Raw genomic sequence first — 19,838 nt, 5'->3', positions numbered from 1 at the left:
GAGTAAAAACCATGAATAGACCAAAGACAAAGAGTTTATTTACAAATAGAGAAAATATATTGTCGGAGTAAAGCCACAAAAAATCACAATAATAGTTAATAAAGGAAAGTGAATGGGTAAAAACCAAGAATAAACCAAAGAAGAGGGGTTTAATTATAAAAAAGAGAAAAAATCAATTTAAAAGCCACAAAAAATCACAATAGTAGTTAAGAATGGAAAGTGGAAATAGGTATAAACCAAGAATAGCCCAAAGATAAGGGGTTTAATTAGAAATAGATAAAATATATAGTCAGTGTAAAGCGGCCACACAAAAAATCACAACACTGTTAGGAAAGGAAAGTGAAAATGGGTAAAAATCAATAATAGTCCAAAGAAGAGAGGTTTAATTAGAAATAGAGAAAATAATCTTAAAATCACGATACTAGTTGAGAAGGGAATGTGTAGTTGAGAAAGGAAAGTGGAGCCTCTATTAAAAGCCCCATCACTTCTCTTCCTCCCCACGGAATCCTCTTAAGCAGAGTCCAGAGAGGGTTTGAGAGAGTGTGTGAAGTGTGTGAAGTCATAGTTGGAGAGAGATCAAGGGAAGAACCCTTCTGTCGTTCTTATTGTGCCCTTTTACATGGCTCGTCAAGGGAATTTCTTCTCTGTCTTGATCGGAGAAGAAAGCGAGGTTGATGCCGCAGACCTCGCCGCAAAGATCGAGGCGGAGCGGCTGAGGAAAGAAAAAGAGCGGCTGAAGAAAGAAGAAGAGCGGCTGAAGAAGGAGGAAGAAGAACGGCGGTTGAACCCCCATTATGGTATAATTCCGTTCTTCTTGTTCTGTATGTATAAGTTTATATTTTAAATCCTGTTTATATTGGTATGTATTTATTTGTTTATACAAATTTATATAATGCTCATGCTCTTAATGTTTTGTGGCTTTTGTAAATTGATCTGATTAAACGATGTTAATGGATTCTGAAAGAGGTTTATTTGATAGGGTGAGCAAGATTGTTGGGTAATTAAGATTTTATCTTTATCTACTTCTATAATTTATCGGAGATAACTTCTCTAATTTATGTAAGATTAAAAATTTTACAATTGGGTTTTTTTAGTTTAGGGTTCTGTTTGGGTGCAATTCTTTATTCTGTATTCAGTTTCTAATTCAGTAGATTGTTATCGTTTAGTGCTGTTTGGGTGCAATTCTTTTATTCTTATTCAGTTTCTTAAAAATTAAAAATTTTTGTGTGATAATGGTGGTGTTAATTAATTTCAGTCAAATCTGAGACAGTGAGAGGAGGAGGCAGTGGTTATCGCAGGAATAATGGAGGTTATCGCAGGAATAATGGAGGAGCTGATGGTTATCAACCCAACTATAAAGGGAATGCAGGGGCTGAAGGATATAGGAGGAATAATGGACCAGTTGCTAACTCTACAAATGGTGGTGGACGCGGATGTGGCCAGGAGGAGCGAACTTGGGGCATGGGATATTCACGGCCTGCACCAGTAGCTAACTCTACAACTGGTGGGAACAGGGGGGCCGAAAATTCACGGCCACAAGTAGCTGCTGCTGTTCCTTCAGTTGAAGATCCTCTTCACTTTCCCGACCTGGGTAAAAAAGCTGTGAAAGCATGATTTTTCCAAGACAAGTTTCTAAAATCCCCTTTTATCTTCTCCATTATGTCCCTCGTTAATGTATTCTTTCTAGCGACAAGTTGGAGAAAATTTTGAATTGCTTTATAACATAAGTATTTTGTTTATTCCATATGGTTTACCATTCTCATCGTTTGTCAATTACTTTCCCAAATTTATGTTTGAAATTTAATGTTTTCTGGTCATATCAATCTTCTCTTCTTTTATTTTATTTTCTTTTATTTTTTCTTCTTGTATGTTTCGCAATGTTGGTCACATCAATGCACTTGGACACCCTTAAAAAAGAGCTAAAAAGCCAATTATGGTTTAAAGTAACATAACAATATTTTCATACTTGTTGAGGGAAAATATTTCATCAACAAAAGTATAAAATAGATTTTGACAAAAAAAAATTTAAATTATCATTAGCGTACTACTTCATCAACAAAGCTATAGATTTTTTATGAACTGATTATTCAAGTTGGTCTTTTTCTCTCCAAGTCTCTCTATTATATAAACAAGATAAAAACTTGGGGAAAGTATGATTTTTTTTTACTCTGTTTCTCACTAGAAATAGAGTCAATCATGTAATGAAATTAGTAAAATTAGTGAAGGGAGTTCATATGGATCAAAAAAGGCAAGGAAATGATGATGGATGATCATATTTTAATTACATTTTTTTATAATTCTTTTAATTTATATTAATTAAAAAACTGAACTTTAATACTATCTTATATCCATGCACATGGTACGCATAAGAACCTAATTTTTTCTTTTTCTTTTTCTTTTTTAACAGGACATAAGAACCTAATTAACTCACAAATTTCAAACAATTTCATAAAAAATGATTTAATTCTTAACTGCTTAATTTATATTTAATATATTTAAATATTTAACTATAATATAATAACATTGAGTAAAATTTAGCACAAGTACAAGTAATTAACTTCTCATCATCATCATTCTTGTTTTAATTCCACATGTGATGCACCGATTTTTCAGTCTCTACTTTTTCTTTTTTATTAATTCTTTCTTTGATCTCCAATGTATGTCTTTCACAAGCCCTAATTGGTAAACTAGGCATATGTAATTTAGTCCTTTAAAAAAAGTCACAGTAACAGCTTAATACAAACTCACATCCGGTTTGAGCTTTCGTGAAAGCATAGGTGAGTAAGTTTGCTTACTTAACTTCTTTTTGCAAAAAAAAAAAAAAAAAAAAAAGAGAAATGATTCAAAAGAAAAAAAAGAATGATGTATCAACGTCAACAGCCCAATACAAATTCACACCCAAGTTTTGGTGAAAGTATGGGTGTGTAAAAGAATCATGTACTACGCTCTGTTTGATGAGATGGAATCAGCTAAAAAGTGAAGGAAACAGAAAATTTAAATTTTTTGTTTTTTAGAGTTTGGATAAAATTTAAAGTTTGAATACATCCGCCTATTTACCCTCAAAACTTTTCTAGCACAAAGGAAGCTAAAAAATATTTTCAGACCTCTTTATTTTACATTTCTATTGTTATTTTATTATTCTATTAGTTTGTGTAATGAAAGCAATTTAGGTATTTTTAAGTACCTTTCATGCTATCAAAAACAAAGGCAATAAAGGCAAATTAGGTTTTTAGGCAAATTAGGTTTCATGCTATTTTCTTGGTATTTTTTTTCCCGGTACTTTGTATAATAACGGCACGTCGGTTTCAAGTCTCCTAAGCCCAATTTGACATATACTGAGTAGGGGAGAAGGTTAACACTTGCTCCTAAGTCTAGAAGAGCCCGATTAATGACATGGTCACCAATGATGCAAGAGGTAGTAGGTGAACCGGGGTCCTTAAACGTTAGGAGAGTGTTGTGTTGCAAAATGGAGCTCACTTGCTCGATCAAAACCACTTTCTTTGGTGTTTGGCTTTTATTCTTCCTCTTTTAGGTGCAAAGATCTTTCAAGAACTTGGCATAAGCTGGAATTTGCTTAATTGCATCTAAAAGTTAAAGATTAATCTTCACTTTGCTAAACATTTCAATGATTTCATTGGTCTTGGTCCTTTGTTTTTCAAGCGAAATGGATCCTTTCAAGGCATCCGAAAATGGAGCTCTTGGCTCAAAAACTTTTTCAAAATTTTTCTTTGAAGAATCTTCAACACAAGAATTTTTCAAACTGTCACAAGAATCTTTTAAATCATCTTTCAAAACTTTGTTCAAATCATTTTCCATTACTTTTTCAATAAAGGGGTCATGCACATGCAATGAAGGAGGAATAGAATATGAAACGGGACGGGTGTCAACTTTTGGTTGCACCGGTTCACTCACTTCATTGGACATACTCATATGTTCAATTGTATGACCTTCCGATGAGGAATGAGTCTCCACAACACATTATTACTTTGGTGGTGCATTCAAAGGCATCTTCCCTTTCTTTCTAGCATTCAAAGTACTAACAATGGATTAGGAATGGGAATGAAGCAATTGAGTATTCACCTCTGGAGTGCCTAGAGCGGTCAACACTTTCTCCTCAAAAGCGGGACTCCTAGAATTTCCTTGAGAATATGATGATTGGTTAGGAAAATGAGAATTAGAAAATTGATTTCCATGTGATGATTGAAAAGAAGATCTAAAACCTTGGGAACCTTGGCTTTGCATTGGTGGTGGAACATACTTGTTTTGAATCCTTCCCCTTGGCTTTCCCAATAGAAGTTTGGATGGTTCTTCCAACTTGAATTATAATGAGTGCCATAGGGATTATTCCCTTGATTAACAAATGTAGCATTGACTTGCTCATGGTTCTCGCTTTACACATGTCCATGGGGACAATTGGAAGTAAAATGCAAGACACTTGAACAAGTCATGCAAGATTCATTAGATGCACGATGATGAACAAGATTAGGGGAGGAAGATACTTGATTCGCCGAAGTTTGGTTAATCAAAAATTGATCAAACCTTTGAGATAAGGATTTCATCTTGGCGGTTATATCATTGGAGTTGTCAACTTGATATAAGCCAACATTCTTCCTTCCACCTAGGTTTCTACCATTTTTAAAAGATAAGGATCTATGTATTGAATTCTCACTCATACTTTCATACAATTGCCACATATCATTCTCATGCTTGTCAAAATAAAAGCCACCCAAGGATACATCAACCATACCCATGTGATTATCCGGTAAACTTTCAAAGAAATATTGAACTAGTTACCACTTAGGTATGTCATGATGAGGGCACTTTCTAAGTAACTCATTAAACCTTTCCCGTGCCTCATGAAACATTTCCCCATCCTCTTGAGAAAATTCTCTAATTGAAGTTCTCATGGCATTGATCTTTGAAACTGGATAGTACTTTTTCAAGAACTCTTGTTGCATTTCCACCCAAGAAGTTATCGAAAAAGTCCTAAGATTGTTGAACCAATACTTTGCCTTGTCTTTAAGGGTGAAAGGAAAAAGTTTAAGTTTTAAAACCTCTTCTGGCATGTCCGTGTATTTCACGGTGGAACACACTTCAAGAAACTCATCCAAATGCTTGTAAGGTTCTTCACTAGGAAATCCATGATAGTTTGGAAACATTTGAATAGTTTGTGGTTTAATCTTATAGTGGTGTTCTCTAAATGGGGGCAATTGAATGCAAGTGGGTGCATTATATTCATTAGGCACATAATGGTCTTTTAAAGCAGTCGGAGGATTCACAATTGGTGGTGTTAAACGAATAACTTAATTAGCTTGAACCATGGGAGATTATGGAGCAAAAATTGGCTGAGGCATTTCCAATGGAACTTGGCCTTATTGTTATGGTGGAATGAATGGTCTAGGCATGCCCAACGATACTTGAATGTTTTTTTTTATGCACATTAGGGTGGAGGATGCCTTGTTGGTCTATGTGACCAAGGTCCTCCACATGGTCGTCATTCAAATCCTTCATTGGTGAAATGGAGTGATGAGAACTACCTCTTCCTCTAGGATTACAAACAACCGATTCAATATGCAAATTAGGAGGGCAAGAGTAGGATTCAATGACCTACGACTATACATACACTAGCAAAACAAATAACAATTACTTCGCCCCCACAACAAATCAATCAACAAATCTCCACATACAATGATCCCATGCTCCCATGCTTGAACAACATGCAAAGAAAAGCAAATTGCCTCCACGCGGGCTCACGATTTATCTAAAAATTGAAAAACTTGCCATGACGCGGGCCGACGATTTAACTAGAGATTGAGTTAGAAAGATCTCACAAAGGGTCCTTAAGCAACTTCAATTCATTTTCAATTTTCAAGCCTTACTATGCTTTGTAATTTTTAGATTTTTAACCCTTTTATGCTTAGCTTAACTCCTTGCTTTGAATTTTCCTTTGCTCAACTTCCTTTGCTTAATTCACCTAGCCAAATAAGAACAAACACAATAAGTAACTAAAAATAAAGTAAAGAAAAGAAAGACACGATTAAAAGAGTACTAATTCCTAATTGTTTCCAAAACACGGCTTTGCCAACTCAATCCCCGTCAACGGCGCCAAAAACTTGGTGTTCTGTCGTAGGGTACAACCAAATTTGTGCAAAATAGTATGGCCAAGTTTTAAATTTATAAATGCCACTACTACCACTAACTAAAAATATAGCTAGGGTGAGTAGGGATCATCCCAAGGGATTGTGGGTGCACTAGCAATGGAAACAATATATAGGGTTAATAGGTCGAGTGATCAAAGGAAGATTGTTTGGCTGATTAAAGTATGATGCAATTAAAATTAAAGCAAGCAAAAGTAACAATTTAGAAAGTAGGGAAAGAAATATAGAGTGGAGGACTTGGGGTCCTAGAGCTCACCACCAAGCTTGACTTCTCTAGACACTAGCAATTGTATATCAATGGGGAAATTGAATTATAACTTGTGGGTGTGTGTAACATTAATTGAAACTAAGTATGGATGGCAAATAAGTATAGGTTGTCTAGCCAATTCAAATGGAAAGCACAACCTATCAAATAAGACCAAAATTCATTCAATGAAACCACAATTTATGCACACACAACTATCTAGAAATATACATCATTTGCATTCATAAGTATGGAACACCAAGGAACAAGAATAGATTGTCCACCTATCTATGAATCTAAAGCAACTACATTACATCTACACTAAAGACATGGAAATTAAACTAAGTAAGCTAAAAGTGTGGCACAATCCATCAAGAAACAAGTGTGAACCATCAAATAAATTGCAAGAGTGTTCAATTAAGCATTATGTTTTTATCATCTCTAGATTAACTTCAACCATACACATAGAAATGCATAAATTCCATTAAATCTAAAGAAAAGCACATGAATCATCCATTCTAGCATACATAGACATATGATTAGAAATAGATAATCAATTGAAAGCATTAATCCATATACATCAAGTAAAAACCACAAGATATATATACAAATTCAAGATCAAAACATTTGTTACAAGTAAATCCCCAAAAATATACAAAGCACTAAGTCTAGGAAGCAAACTTAGGGGCTACTCTAGCCCCAAGTAGATGTCTAGCCACTCATTGAAGTAGTCATCCAACCCTCAAGGGCTATCTCCATGGTAGGAATGACCTCCTTCTTGATGGAAACCCTAAAAGAATGGAAGAACTCTTAAAGATGTGTAAAAGCTCTCTCTAGTCTCTAGCCTCATGTCCAAGATATGAGATATGATGATTTATGATAAGATATGATGTAAAAAAGGCTCAAAATCCTTATTGAGGAGGCTCAAGTGTCACTCCCAATGGTTTGGACTCGTGCCCTATGGTCCTTGAATTGATTGCACCATGAGCCAACTTTTAATGAGCTAGAACTTATTTTTTTTCGAACTTGAGGAGGTTCGATCGATTAAACTGTCTTGAGATCGATTGAACATTGGTGAGATCCATCGAATACTGTAAAGATCGATCATCCTTGGCGGCGCCTTTTTGAATAAAGACAAATCCCTGAGATATTTTGGGATATTTTGGGAAAGAGACAAAAGTGGTAGGTGGGGTGGTAGGTGAGGATAAGATCGAATAATTTCGATCGATCGAAGAAAGGTTGGATCGATCGAAGATGGCGAGATCTTTTGGATAAGGACAAAGGCTTGTATCCATCTTGAAATGCCTAGATTGATCTTGCTATGATTGATCGAACTTGATGATTTTCCACACTTTGCTCCTTTCTTCCATCCAGCTTGAGTTAGCTTCTTTTAATGCTCTTATTTGCCTGAATTAACTTATTTTTGGGATAAGTGCCTGAAAAGGGTAATAATATGAAATTAGTCTAAAACGGGAAAGTAAGATAGATAAAGGTCCTAGAATACCTAAGCTTAAGGGGTTTAAATGCGCACTTTTCAACGCTCATCAGTCATGCCACTGAACGTCTATGTCAAAAATGAGACTCAGGGAGCATCCTAAGCTACCTTAAAGCATTTCTAGCATAAACCATAATATTTATGCGAGTAAATAACATAGGAGCATATAGTGCAACGCAACAAGATATAGGTATCCAAAGTTGTCAAATTGTAACCTAGAATGTGATAACAACCGAAACGGTTCATGCCACCTAGAATCTAAGTCAAGATACTGACGTCGAATCATTCCCAAGTCATATCAACATGAAGCAATTTGAATCATGATATCTATGAAATTGAACAAGGTTGGGACATTCCACACAACACAACAAGATTTAAATCTTTAAGAAATACTACTTAAAATTTAAATAGTGAAATCAAGGATAAAACATGATGTATATATAATTTAAACAAGGTTGGATCATTCCATATAACACGAAAAAAAATTAAATCTTCAAGGAATGCAACACTTGAAATTTAAATAACGAAATCCAAGATGAAGCATAAAGTTTATGCAATGAAACAATGTTGGAATATTCTATATAACGCGAAAAGGTTTTAAATCTTCAAGGATACAACACTTGAAATTTAAAGAGCGAAATCAAAGAGAAAACAAAATGTCTATGCAATTAAACAAGGTTGGAATATTCCATATAACACAAAAAGGTTTTATATCTTCAAGGAATACAACACTTGAAATTTAAAGAGTGAAATCAAAGATGAAGCATAAAATCTATGCAATGAAATAAGGTTGGAATATTCCATAAAACATGAAAAGGTTCTTAAATCTTCAAGGAATAACACTTAAAATTTAAGGAGTGAAATCAAACAATGTGGATACTCGAATATCGTCGGGATTAAAACCGTACTCTTGGGATCACTTAGGGCTACTAACCCATGGGTACCTTCCCCTAGTATGCACTATAATGTAGGGAGCTCTCTATCTCCCATACTAGAACCAAGTCATAGTCATGTCAAACCTTGATTGATATCGCCGAGTTTCTAAAATCAACAAGTTGTGCAAGTCAAGATAGTATCAAGATACAAGTAATGCATTAAACCACATTCCATGCACAACCAAGATTTTGGAACACACAAGTCATGCCCTAAGTCTTCAACTATAATAGCATGTGAAATGTCAAGAAATCATAGTATGCATCTACATAGACTACAAACTAGGATATATAGCACATAGAATCCGTTAATGTAAATATACCACTAGTATAAGACATATGATTTAATTATTTGTCTAGCCATACATGAATAATTAAATCACTCCAAGACAATTGTTCAAGTTCATTAACTACATTAGTGAAACCAAGATACAACAAGTCATGATGCATGATAAAAACACAAAAGCCCCATGAAATACAAGTCCAATTCATTAGAACATGATGAGCACTGAAAAGTGCGCATTTAAACCCATTAAGCTTAAGCATTCTAGTACCTTTATCTATCTTACTTTGTCGTTTTAGACTTATTACGTGTTATTTATATTTTCAGGCACTAATCCCAAAATTTAGCTAACTCAGCCAAATAAGAGCTTAATTGAAGCAATCCTGAGATAAACCAAAGGAGGGAGCAAAGTGGAGAAAGAAAGGAGTAAAAAGGAATCAAGTTGTGCAGTTGAAAAGTTCGATCGATCCAACTTAGAGTTTGATCGATTGAACATCTATGATCGATCATAGTACTTCTCGATAGATCCAACCTTGGCCTTTGCTGAAATTCCAAGTTCAATCGATCGAACATCACATTCGATCGATCGAACCCTATTTTGTCCTATTCAAATGATTGATATTATCCACAGCTGTACGCCTACCAACCACTTTTATCTTTTTCCCCATAAATATCTTGAAAATATCCTAGCCTTGTCATTATCCGGAGGAGTCAGACCATTTCGATCGATCCAAGATGCAGTTCGATCGATCGAACCCATTTTCGATCGATCCAAGTTAAGGTTCGATCGATCGAACTTCCTCCAGTGAGAAAAAGTTAAAGTCCAGCTCATTTATTCCGTCCTTCATCCAATCAATGGAGAATATGCCTTGCACGGCCACAGCTCATCATGGGGTGCATTTAACCTACCTATATAAGGAATATGATACACTTTTTGAGGGAGTCTCTTATCACACATTGAAAATTGATCTTAGAGGCTCTTCTTGGAGAGGAGGAAGGAGGGAAGCTAGAGCACCATTGGAGGAGATCTTCACCAACAAGGAGCAACCATGGAGTTAGCCCTTGAGGGTTGGATCATCACTACCATGAGTGGCTAGACATCCTCTTGGGGCTAGAGTTAGCCCCAAGCATGCTTTCTATACTCTAATCTTGTGTATTATTGAGGGATTAGTGTTGTATGATACATCTTGATATTCATGTATATATAAATCTTGATTATTTCATGGTTTGTATGGTTTAATGCTTCTAATTGACTATTCTATTCTATCCATATGTCTATGTATGCTAGAGTAGGATATTCATGTGCTTATCCCTAGATTTAGTGTTTTTGATGCATGTCTATGTGTATTGATGCTATAGATCTAGAGATTATCAAGATGATATGCTTAATGAATGCTATTTTGGTTCATTTGATGGTTTATGCCTATTCTTGATGGTTTGTGCCTCTCCCCTAGTCTAGATAGCATTATTTTCATGCTAGTAGTGTAGATTTAGTGTAGTGGTAGTGTAATGTTAGATGGGAGGACAATCTACTCTTGATGTTTGATGTTCCATGCTTGTGAGTCCAAATGGCATATTCCTCTAATATTGTGTTGTATGTGGATTGTGAGCTTAATGAAGGATTAATGACTTGTTTTGATCTATTGTGCTGTCCCCATGTTATCTAGACAATATATGCTCTATTGTTTAGATATATTGTGCTCTTCACATGATGTTTAGACAATACTTGCTTGATTTGTCATCCTTGCCAATTGAATCAACCTAATGCACACACACCCTTATCATATTGCAACACATCCATTACCCTCAATTGATCACTTGTTAGTAGTATAGAAAAGTATTGCTTGGTGGTGATCTCTACACCCTAGGACCTCTCTCTCTCTTGTTTACTTCATATTATTTTATTTAGTTGAATTCAATTTAGCTTAATCAACCAACCAATCAATTGTGTGATCACTCGACCTACTAACCCTAATTACCATAGTTTCACAATTCGATACACCATCAAATCCCTTGGGACGATCCCTACTCGCCCTATCTATATTTTATATAGAGAAAGGTAGTAGTGGCTTTCTATAAATGTAAAACTTGGCCACCTCTTAAATTCATAACTCTTCAAGCTTGACTTGGTATCGCGACCCTTATAAAGGCAACCGGTCAGTTTTTGGCGCCGTTGCCGGGGATTTTAAATTGGCAACGTCGAATTGTGAAATCCAATAAGGATTAGTACTCTTTTGATCATGTCTTTACTTTCTTTTTATTTTTTGTTTTTGATTGCTTATTGAATTTGTTCTCCATTGACTAGGTGCATTGAATAAGGAGCTAGCAAAGTAATTCCAAGCTAAGGAGCAAAGCAAAGGAAAAATGCTTAAAATGAAAAATTGTTAAGTAAAATTGCTAAGCTAAACTTTTAATTTTGGAGTTGAAGTGCTAAAGGACTATTGTGAGACCTTCTTACTCAATCTCCTTAGTTAAATCGGGGGCCCACGTGGAGGCATTGCATAGCATCATTAGATAAATCGGGGGCCCACGTGGAGGCATTTATTTGACATACATTGCATTTGAAAATTGTGGTTGTGAAGTTTAATTGCATTGTTGAGAAAGTTGCTTATTCGTGTTACATTGTGCATGCATGGTCGTCGTTCATTGAGACCTACTCTTGTCCCTCTTGATTTGTATTTAGAATCCACTATTAGGAATCCAAGGGGAAGAGGAAGTTCACGTAGAACCAATCTACCAATGGACGCTCTCAATGATGATTGTGTTGAAGACCTTGGTTACATAGACCAACAAGGCATCCTTCATCCTAATGTGCAAAATGATAATATGCAAGTTCCATTAGGCATGCCTAGGCCATACATTCATCAACCTCCTCAACAACAAGGCCAAATTGCAATGGGAATTCCAAGGCCAATGTATGCACCACAACCCCCCATCATTAATCAAGCTCAATATAACCAAGGTGTCCATGTTGCACCTCAAGTTGCTAATCCACCACTCTCATTGAGAGATCACTATGTGCCTAATGAGTATAATGCACCCACATGCATTCAATTGCCACCATTTAGAGCACACCATTATGAGATTAAAGCACAAACTATCCAAATGCTACCTAACTTTCATAGACTTCCTAGTGAAGAACCTTACAAGCATTTGGATGAGTTTCTTGAAGTTTGTTCTACCGTTCGATACATGGACATGCTGGAAGAAGTTTTAAGGCTGAAACTTTTTCCATTCACCCTTAAAGATAAGGCGAAGTATTGGTTTAACAACCTTAGGCCTTTTTCTATAACTTCTTGGGCAGAAATGTAACAAGAATTTTTGAAAAAGTACTATCCGGTTTCTAAGACCAATGCTATGAGAACTGCCATTAGAGAATTCACACATGGGGAGGGAGAAACTTTCCACGAGGCATGGGAACGCTTCAATGAATTGCTTAGGAAGTGTCCTCACCATGACATGCCTAAATGGCAATTGGTCCAATTCTTCTTTGAAAGCTTATCAGACAATTATAAAGGCATGGTTGATGCTTCAATGGGAGGTTCTTATATAAACCGGCAAGAGGAAGACGTGTGGCGTCTTTATGAGAGCATGAGTGAAAACTCTTTGCATAGAACATTGTCATCTAGGAATGGTAGAAATTCTCAAGGTAGGAAGAGTGTTGGCTTGCATCAAGTTGACCACTCAAATGATATAACCGCCGAGATGAAGTCTTTATCTCAAAAGTTTGATCAATTGATCAATCAAAACTTGGCGAATCAAGTGCCTTCCTTTCCTAACCATTCTCCTAGAGCTCAAAATGAATCATGTATGACTTGGTCTAGTGTTCTTCATTCTACTTCTAATTGACCTCATGGACAAATTCAAAATGAACCCATTGAGCAAGTTAATGCAACATTTGTGAACCAAGGGAACAATCCTTATGGTAACCATTACAATCCCGGTTGGAGGAATCATCCTAATTTTTCTTGGAAAAACCAAGGGGAGGGCTCAAACTTTTCCCAAGGCGATTTTCAAGGAAAATACATTCCACCTCCACTTCAAAACCAAGGATCCCAAGGTTCAAGACCATATAACTCATAAGGAAATCAATTTGCTAGTTCTCATTTTCCTAACCAATCATATTCTCAAGGAAATTCTAGAGGTTCCGCTTTTGAGGAAAAGGTTTTAAATGCTTTGGGCACTCTAGAAGCAAATACTCAATTGTTGCATTCTCATTCTCAATCAATTGCCAAGCTAGAAACCCAAGTAGGGCAAATAGCTGAAACACTTAATGCTAGAGAGAAGAGAAAGATGCAGATGAATGCCCCAATCAAACAACAATGTGTTGTAGAAACCAAATCCTCATTGGAAGGGCATAATGTTGAGCATGTCACTGCAGTAACAACCTTGAGAAGTGGTAGGGTAGTAGACAATCAAGTTAGAATGCTTAATGAAGAGAGTGAACCGGTACAACCTCAAGTTGTCACCCATCCCGTTCTACACACTATTCCTCCTTCATTGCATGTGCATGACTTGAGAATGAGACGCCCTCAAATTGTGAGTTGAAAGATGATTTCCAAAGAGATTCATTGAAAACAGTGTTGAAAAATGTGTTTGAGAAAAGTTCTTTGAAAAATGTTATTCATGATTCTTCTTTGAAAAGTGATTTGAAATCCAATGAATTGAACAAGTCCAATGCTGAGAATTCTTTGAAAGAAAATGCTGAAAGAGTTTTTGAAAAAGCTCCATTTCCGGACGCCTTGAAAGGGTCCATTTCAAAAGAAAGGCAAAAGACCAAGAACAATGAGATAATGGATATGTTTAGGCAAGTTAAAGTCAATCTTCCACTTTTGGATGCAATTAAGCAAATTCTGGCTTATGCCAAATTCTTGAAGGACTTATGCACCCAAAAGCGGAAGAACAAGAGCCAAACATCAAAGAAAGTGGTCTTAACCGAACAAGTGATTTCCATTCTACAACACAACACTTTGCCAAAGTTTAAGGACCCCGGTGCACCTACAACATCTTGTATCATTGGTGAACATGTCATCAACCGGGCACTTCTTGACTTAGGGGCTAGTGTTAACCTTCTTCCCTATTCGGTTTATGTCAAATTGGGCCTAAGCGAATTGAAACCGACGTCGGTGGTTTTACAACTTGCCGACCGATCCATTAAGAAGCCTAGGGGGATAATTGAGGATGTGTTAATTAAGATTGATAAGTTCTTCTTCCCGGTTGACTTTGTCATCATTGATACTGAACCGGTGCCCAATCCAAAGAACCAAATTCCGGTTATCCTTGGCCATCCTTTCTTGGCAACCTCAAATGCCAACATAAATTGTAGGACGGGGTTAATGAAGATTTCTTTTGGGCACATGAGAGTGAAGTTGAACATCTTTAACCCCACACCCAATCCATTTGACAAATATGAGGAAGAGGTTAATGTGGTAGAGGAATATCATGATCTTGCTTGTGAAAGGAATGAGCTTTTGTGTATAAACAATGTTTCAAAGCCTTTATCTTCATCTTCAGCATTGCATGCAAGAAAAGTGATTTCGAACTCTTGTTGTGAAAGGGCGTGGAAGCCCAAGGAAAGTTTTGACAAGGAACTCAAGACGTCTTTTGAGTTTACCCCAACAAGTTCTTCCAAGAACCATTTGTTGGGAGTGACTCGAAACATCTCTTATCCCAAAAAGGAGGGGATGCATTGCAAGATCTTTGACCCGGGTTAAAAGAACCCTAGGTCTTGCTAGAGACATTAAAGACTAGCACCGAAATTCGTAGGATGTCAAAACCCTATTCCTCCCTTATTTCTATCTTGCATTTTGATTCTTGCGAAGTCTAGATACTATTTTTGTGGTTCATATACATTGGAAGGAACTGAGTAAAGGATTGCATGAGCATTCAAGTCATTTTGAGCAGTTAGGCATAATTTCGATCGATCCAAGTTTTGGTTCGATCGATCGAACATTGGTTCGATCGATCCAACTATGAACTCGATCGATCCAGCTCTCATTTTGCACCCAACACTTAGAAAAATTTTGGACCTGCATCCAAATTCCAAAATGCATGCTCTCGGGATCTCCAAATTTTCAAAAGTTCGATCGATCGTAAACCATTTCGATCGATCGAACTACCTTTCGATCGATCCAACATGTGGTTCGATCGATCATGAGTCCCAACACTTAGAAAAATTTTCAGGCCTCATCCATTTTTCAAAAATGTATGCTCTTGGGACTTTTCAAAATTTTTTATGTTCGATCGATCGAATTCCAAGTTCGATCGATCCAAGGTTCCAACACGTGTCAACTCTTGAGCCCTTAAACTTGTACATTCTTTATCCTCTTCGATCGATCGAAATCTTTCTTCGACTGATCGAAATATTGCATCTCATTAATTTAATTTCCTTTGATTTTTCAAAATTCAAATTTCAAATTCAAAATAAAAATAAAAATAAAATTTTTTTTTTAGAGTGGAGACCTAGGTTCGATCTATCGAACTTTAAATAAAACCGCAATTAGGATTAGTACTCTTTTGATCGTGTCTTTACTTTCTTTTTATTTTCTGTTTTTGATTGCTTATTGAATTTGTTCTCCATTGACTAGGTGCATTGAACAAGGAGCTAGCAAAGTAATTCCAAGCTAAGGAGCAAAGCAAAGCAAAGGAAAAATGCTTAAAATGAAAAATTGTTAAGTAAAATTGCTAAGCTAAGCTTTTAATTTTGGAGTTGAAGTGCTAAAGGACTATTGTGAGACCTTCTTACTCAATCTCCTTAGTTAAATCGGGGGCCCACGTGGAGGCATTGCATAGCATCATTAGATAAATCGGGGGCCCACGAGGAGGCATATATTTGACATACATTGCATTTGAAAATTGTGGTTATGAAGTTTAATTGCATTGTTGAGAAAGTTGCTTATTTGTGTTGCATTGTGCATGCATGGTCGTCGTTCATTGAGACCTACTCTTGTCCCTCTTGATTTGCATTTAGAATCCACTATTAGGAATCCAAGGGGAAGAGGAAGTTCACATAGAACCAATCTACCAATGGACGCTCTCAATAATGATCATGTTGAAGACCTTGGTCACATAGACCAACAAGGCATCCTTCATCCTAATGTGCAAAATGATAATATGCAAGTTCCATTAGGCATGGCTAGGCCATACATTCATCAACCTTATCAACAACAAGGCCAAATTGAAATAGGAATTCCAAGGCCAATGTATGCACCACAACCCCCCAAAAGTATTGCTTGGTGGTGACTCTAGCCCCAACAGGATGTCTAGCCACTCATGGTAGTGATGATCCAACCCTTAAGGGCTAACTCCATGGCTGCTCCTTGTTGGTGAAGATCTCCTCCAATGGTGCTCTAACTTCCCTCCTTCCTCCTCTCCAAGAAGAGCCTCTAAGATCAATTTTCAATGTGTGACAAGAGACTCCCTCAAAAAGTGTATCATATTCCTTATATAGGTAGGTCAAATACACTCTATGATGAGCTGTGGTCGTGCAAGGCATATTCTCCAATGATTGGATGAAGGACATAATAAATGAGCTGGACTTTAACTTTTTCTCATTAGAGGAAGTTCGATCGATCGAACCTTAACTTGGATCGATCAAAAATGGGTTCGATCGATCGAACTGCATCTTGGATCGATCGAAGTGGTCTGACTCCTCCGGATAATGACAAGGCTGGGATATTTTCAAGATATTTATGGGGAAAAAGGCAAAAGTGGTTGGTAGGCGTACAACTGTGGATAAGATCAATCATTTGAATAGGACAAAATAGGGTTCGATCGATCGAAGGTGATGTTAGATCGATCGAACTTGGAATTTCAGCAAAGGCCAAGGTTGGATCTATCGAGAAATACTATGATCGATCATAGATGTTTGATCGATCGAACTCTAAGTTGGATCGATTGAACTTTTCAGCTGCACAACTTGATTCCTTTTTGCTCATTTCTTTCTCCACTTTGCTCCCTCCTTTGGTTTATCTCAGGATTGCTTCAATTAAGCTCTTATTTGGCTGAGTCAGCTAAATTTTGGGATTAGTGCCTGAAAATATAAATAACACGTAATAAGTCATAAACGGCAAAGTAAGATAGATAAAGGTACTAGAATGCTTAAGCTTAACGGGTTTTAATGTGCACTTTTCAGTGCTCATCACACCCCCAAACTTAAATATTGCTAGTCCCTAGCAATGAACTAAGAAGTAAAGGAATGAAATAAACAACTATACAAGTATAAACTGGAAAGCAAGTAAAATGATAACTCCATTTTCGTAGGGAACACGATTGCATTTAGCATATGCAACAAGCCTTTTAAACCCCTAGGTTACCCCTAGTGGACGAGTAAAGTCTCGTGAGGGTTTCCAGAAATGGTACCCATAAACATTAAGCTCATTCTTTCAAAAGAGGCACCAATATTGCAAACAAGCATTGGGAGAAAACTACCTCAAGTATGCAATTTTTCAACCGTTTCTAAGCAATCTCCCAAAATTTCAATATCAAGCAAGCAAGTATGGTCCTCCACATATCAAGAAAATGATCATGAAAATCGAAACAAGTCTAGAATCCATGTGAGAGGTCCGGCATCAAGTGTGTTACTATCTTAGCCAACTAGAGAAGTAATCACATCCTTACCCTCAAACTAGCACACAAATCTAGTACCGATCATCAAGATAAGAGAGTGGACCTTTTATTAAAGCTTTATTGTTCTAGGTGCGCTTATTCTTTTCACTCATTTTCTTCTTCTTTTTTTTTATTTTTTATTTTTTATTTATTGAGGATCAAAGATGGAAATATTGTGCAATGTATTGATCTCTTAAGCTTTCTAGAAGATTCATGTAGCGAGCTTTAGGTCAATGACTCCCAAACCAGATGACTTTAGGGCATTAGGTGTTAAGACACCCCAACGGACTTACAAATTCAAATCAACTAGGCTACAAATCAAGACAACAACCATCTAATCATTTCCCACTTCTCACCTTTTGGGAGAAGTCTTCACTTTTATTGCTTTTGCAACTTCTTTTTTTTTTTTTTTTTTTTTTTCTTTTTTTTTTAATCAATTATTAACCTAGAGTTTAGGCCCTCCACCTTTCGGCACGAGAAGTTCACTACTTAATGAGGCAAGAATCCCGGCTACTCAATGAAAAGGGGTTGTTATCCACCTTTATCAAGAATGAATCCTTCAATGCATTACTAGCCCAATTGGGATAAAACCAATTCAATAATCAACAAAGCATGTACCCCACAATTGAATGCTAGCGTGCGCCGGTGATAGTGTAGAGTCCTAGATTACACAGAATCAAGATGATGTGGACCACAAGTGCAAGCATGATATTAATTTTTTTTTTTTTTTTGAACAATTTACTCCTAAATGGCATTCAAAAGGCATACAAGGAGTATTGGACTCTCAAGTCAAGCAATTTTTAAATTTTAAGCAATATAATCCTCAAAAGATCAAAATCATAGCTAGAAATGGACCAAGTATAGAAATATCCCTCAAATACACAAGACATGCTCAAAATTTGAATTTTAAAGCAACACTGAAACATACACCAATACCCCCAAACTTAAACTGCACATTGTCCTCAATGTGTGAAGAGAACAAAGGAATGAGTATACCAATGCTTTAGACATGAATGATCGGGATAGAAGTATCCAAAGTGGGTGGCATGGCCCCCCCAAACTTGGGATAAACTATGGTCCTGAAAAGTTTACACTCGGATAAACTCATTAGATAACAGAGTAGGATAATCAGTGCACAGTGGACATGCAAGTGTAAATGGGATGAAAGATAGAGAATAGAGAGAGGTGTAAGGTGGTCCTGAAAAATCGGGAGGTACTCTCTCACTAAAGCGATTGGGATGCACCTGATGGATCAAACAGTGATAGATCAAGATAAAATCATAAAACATCCATAATAGATAAGAAATGATAATAAAGTGCAATACATCCAGAGTCAAAGCCGACAGGTCTGGCTACAAAAATAAAACTATCACAAATGTGGCAGAGGCATATCAGAGATATAGAGCATAGAAAGATATCAGATAGATGGAGCGGGATGCGTAGGGTGGACTGTACGGATTTCACTGGTGAGGCCCTCAATAGCAGTCAATATCTCTCCGCGCAGGCAAGCAATTTCATTCCTGAGGGCAGCCACTAGAGTCAGACGAAGGGTAGCAAAGTTAGCTCTAAGGGAAACTAGCATATCCTCAAGAATCTGAAATCGCTCTTCAAAGCGAGGCATCGGATCATGAGGCTCAGAAATGGCAGAAGCAGAAGAAGTGGCATTTGTATCCATGGTCTGCAAACAGAAAAACTTGCAATGGAAATCAGTACCAGAATAAATAATTTGAAGCATAATATAGAAATATTCATATCAAATAAGATAGACAAAATATGGATGACATGAATCTATGACAGTGATGAAATGTTAATCATGCTTAACAATGTAGGTATGAAATACATCCAATGTGGAATATCACAGGCATTGTGCATATAAAGATAGCATGAAGATGACACAAGATTGGATCGATTGAAGGTAGTGAAATGAAGTTCACTACTTCGATCGATCAAAGCACAAGTTCGATTGATCAAACTGTGCGAATGCCGAATTTGAAAAGTCGCAGATCTGTGAGATCTAGAGTACGGGGCCCATACAAACGTGTTTGAGGGCCCATCTACACACTATTCATACAATCAACAACACCCAAACACTCCCCAACTTCAAATCAAATCAAAAACC

At 36.7% G+C, this 19,838-nt stretch overlaps 1 protein-coding gene, 1 non-coding gene and 1 pseudogene across 2 annotated transcripts; 2 read left to right on the top strand and 1 right to left on the bottom strand.

Annotated features, from left to right (window-relative positions):
- The first annotated feature begins 458 nt into the window (after window positions 1–458).
- LOC132310162 (glycine-rich RNA-binding protein 8-like) lies at window positions 459–1,760 on the top strand. Its single transcript, XM_059808381.1, has 2 exons — window positions 459–797; window positions 1,256–1,760. Exons 1-2 carry the CDS (start codon window positions 620–622, stop codon window positions 1,612–1,614), a joined length of 537 nt encoding a protein of 178 aa, XP_059664364.1. The 5' UTR covers window positions 459–619; the 3' UTR covers window positions 1,615–1,760.
- Window positions 1,761–4,803: 3,043 nt separating this feature from the next.
- On the top strand, window positions 4,804–4,902 carry LOC132310599 (small nucleolar RNA R71; annotated as a pseudogene).
- Window positions 4,903–12,464: 7,562 nt separating this feature from the next.
- LOC132310858 (small nucleolar RNA R71) lies at window positions 12,465–12,573 on the bottom strand. The gene has a single exon (XR_009482726.1). It is a non-coding gene; the product is annotated as a small nucleolar RNA R71 (small nucleolar RNA).
- Window positions 12,574–19,838: the final 7,265 nt, after the last annotated feature.

This window comes from Cornus florida, unplaced genomic scaffold, assembly GCF_030987335.1.
Source record: "Cornus florida cultivar Cherokee Brave unplaced genomic scaffold, ASM3098733v1 CherokeeBrave_3.0.0_Hap2_Chr05, whole genome shotgun sequence".
NCBI classification, from domain to species: domain Eukaryota; kingdom Viridiplantae; phylum Streptophyta; class Magnoliopsida; order Cornales; family Cornaceae; genus Cornus; species Cornus florida.
This window is presented reverse-complemented; position numbering and strand designations above follow the sequence as displayed.

What these genes read in the sequence shown, in the direction of transcription:
- LOC132310162 (XM_059808381.1), top strand. Translation starts at nt 620, where the DNA reads ATGGCTCGTCAAGGGAATTTCTTCTCTGTCTTGATCGGAGAAGAAAGC. An exon ending in GCGGTTGAACCCCCATTATG is followed by an intron (nt 798 to 1,255) that starts GTATAATTCCGT and finishes AATTAATTTCAG; the next exon opens with TCAAATCTGAGACAGTGAGA.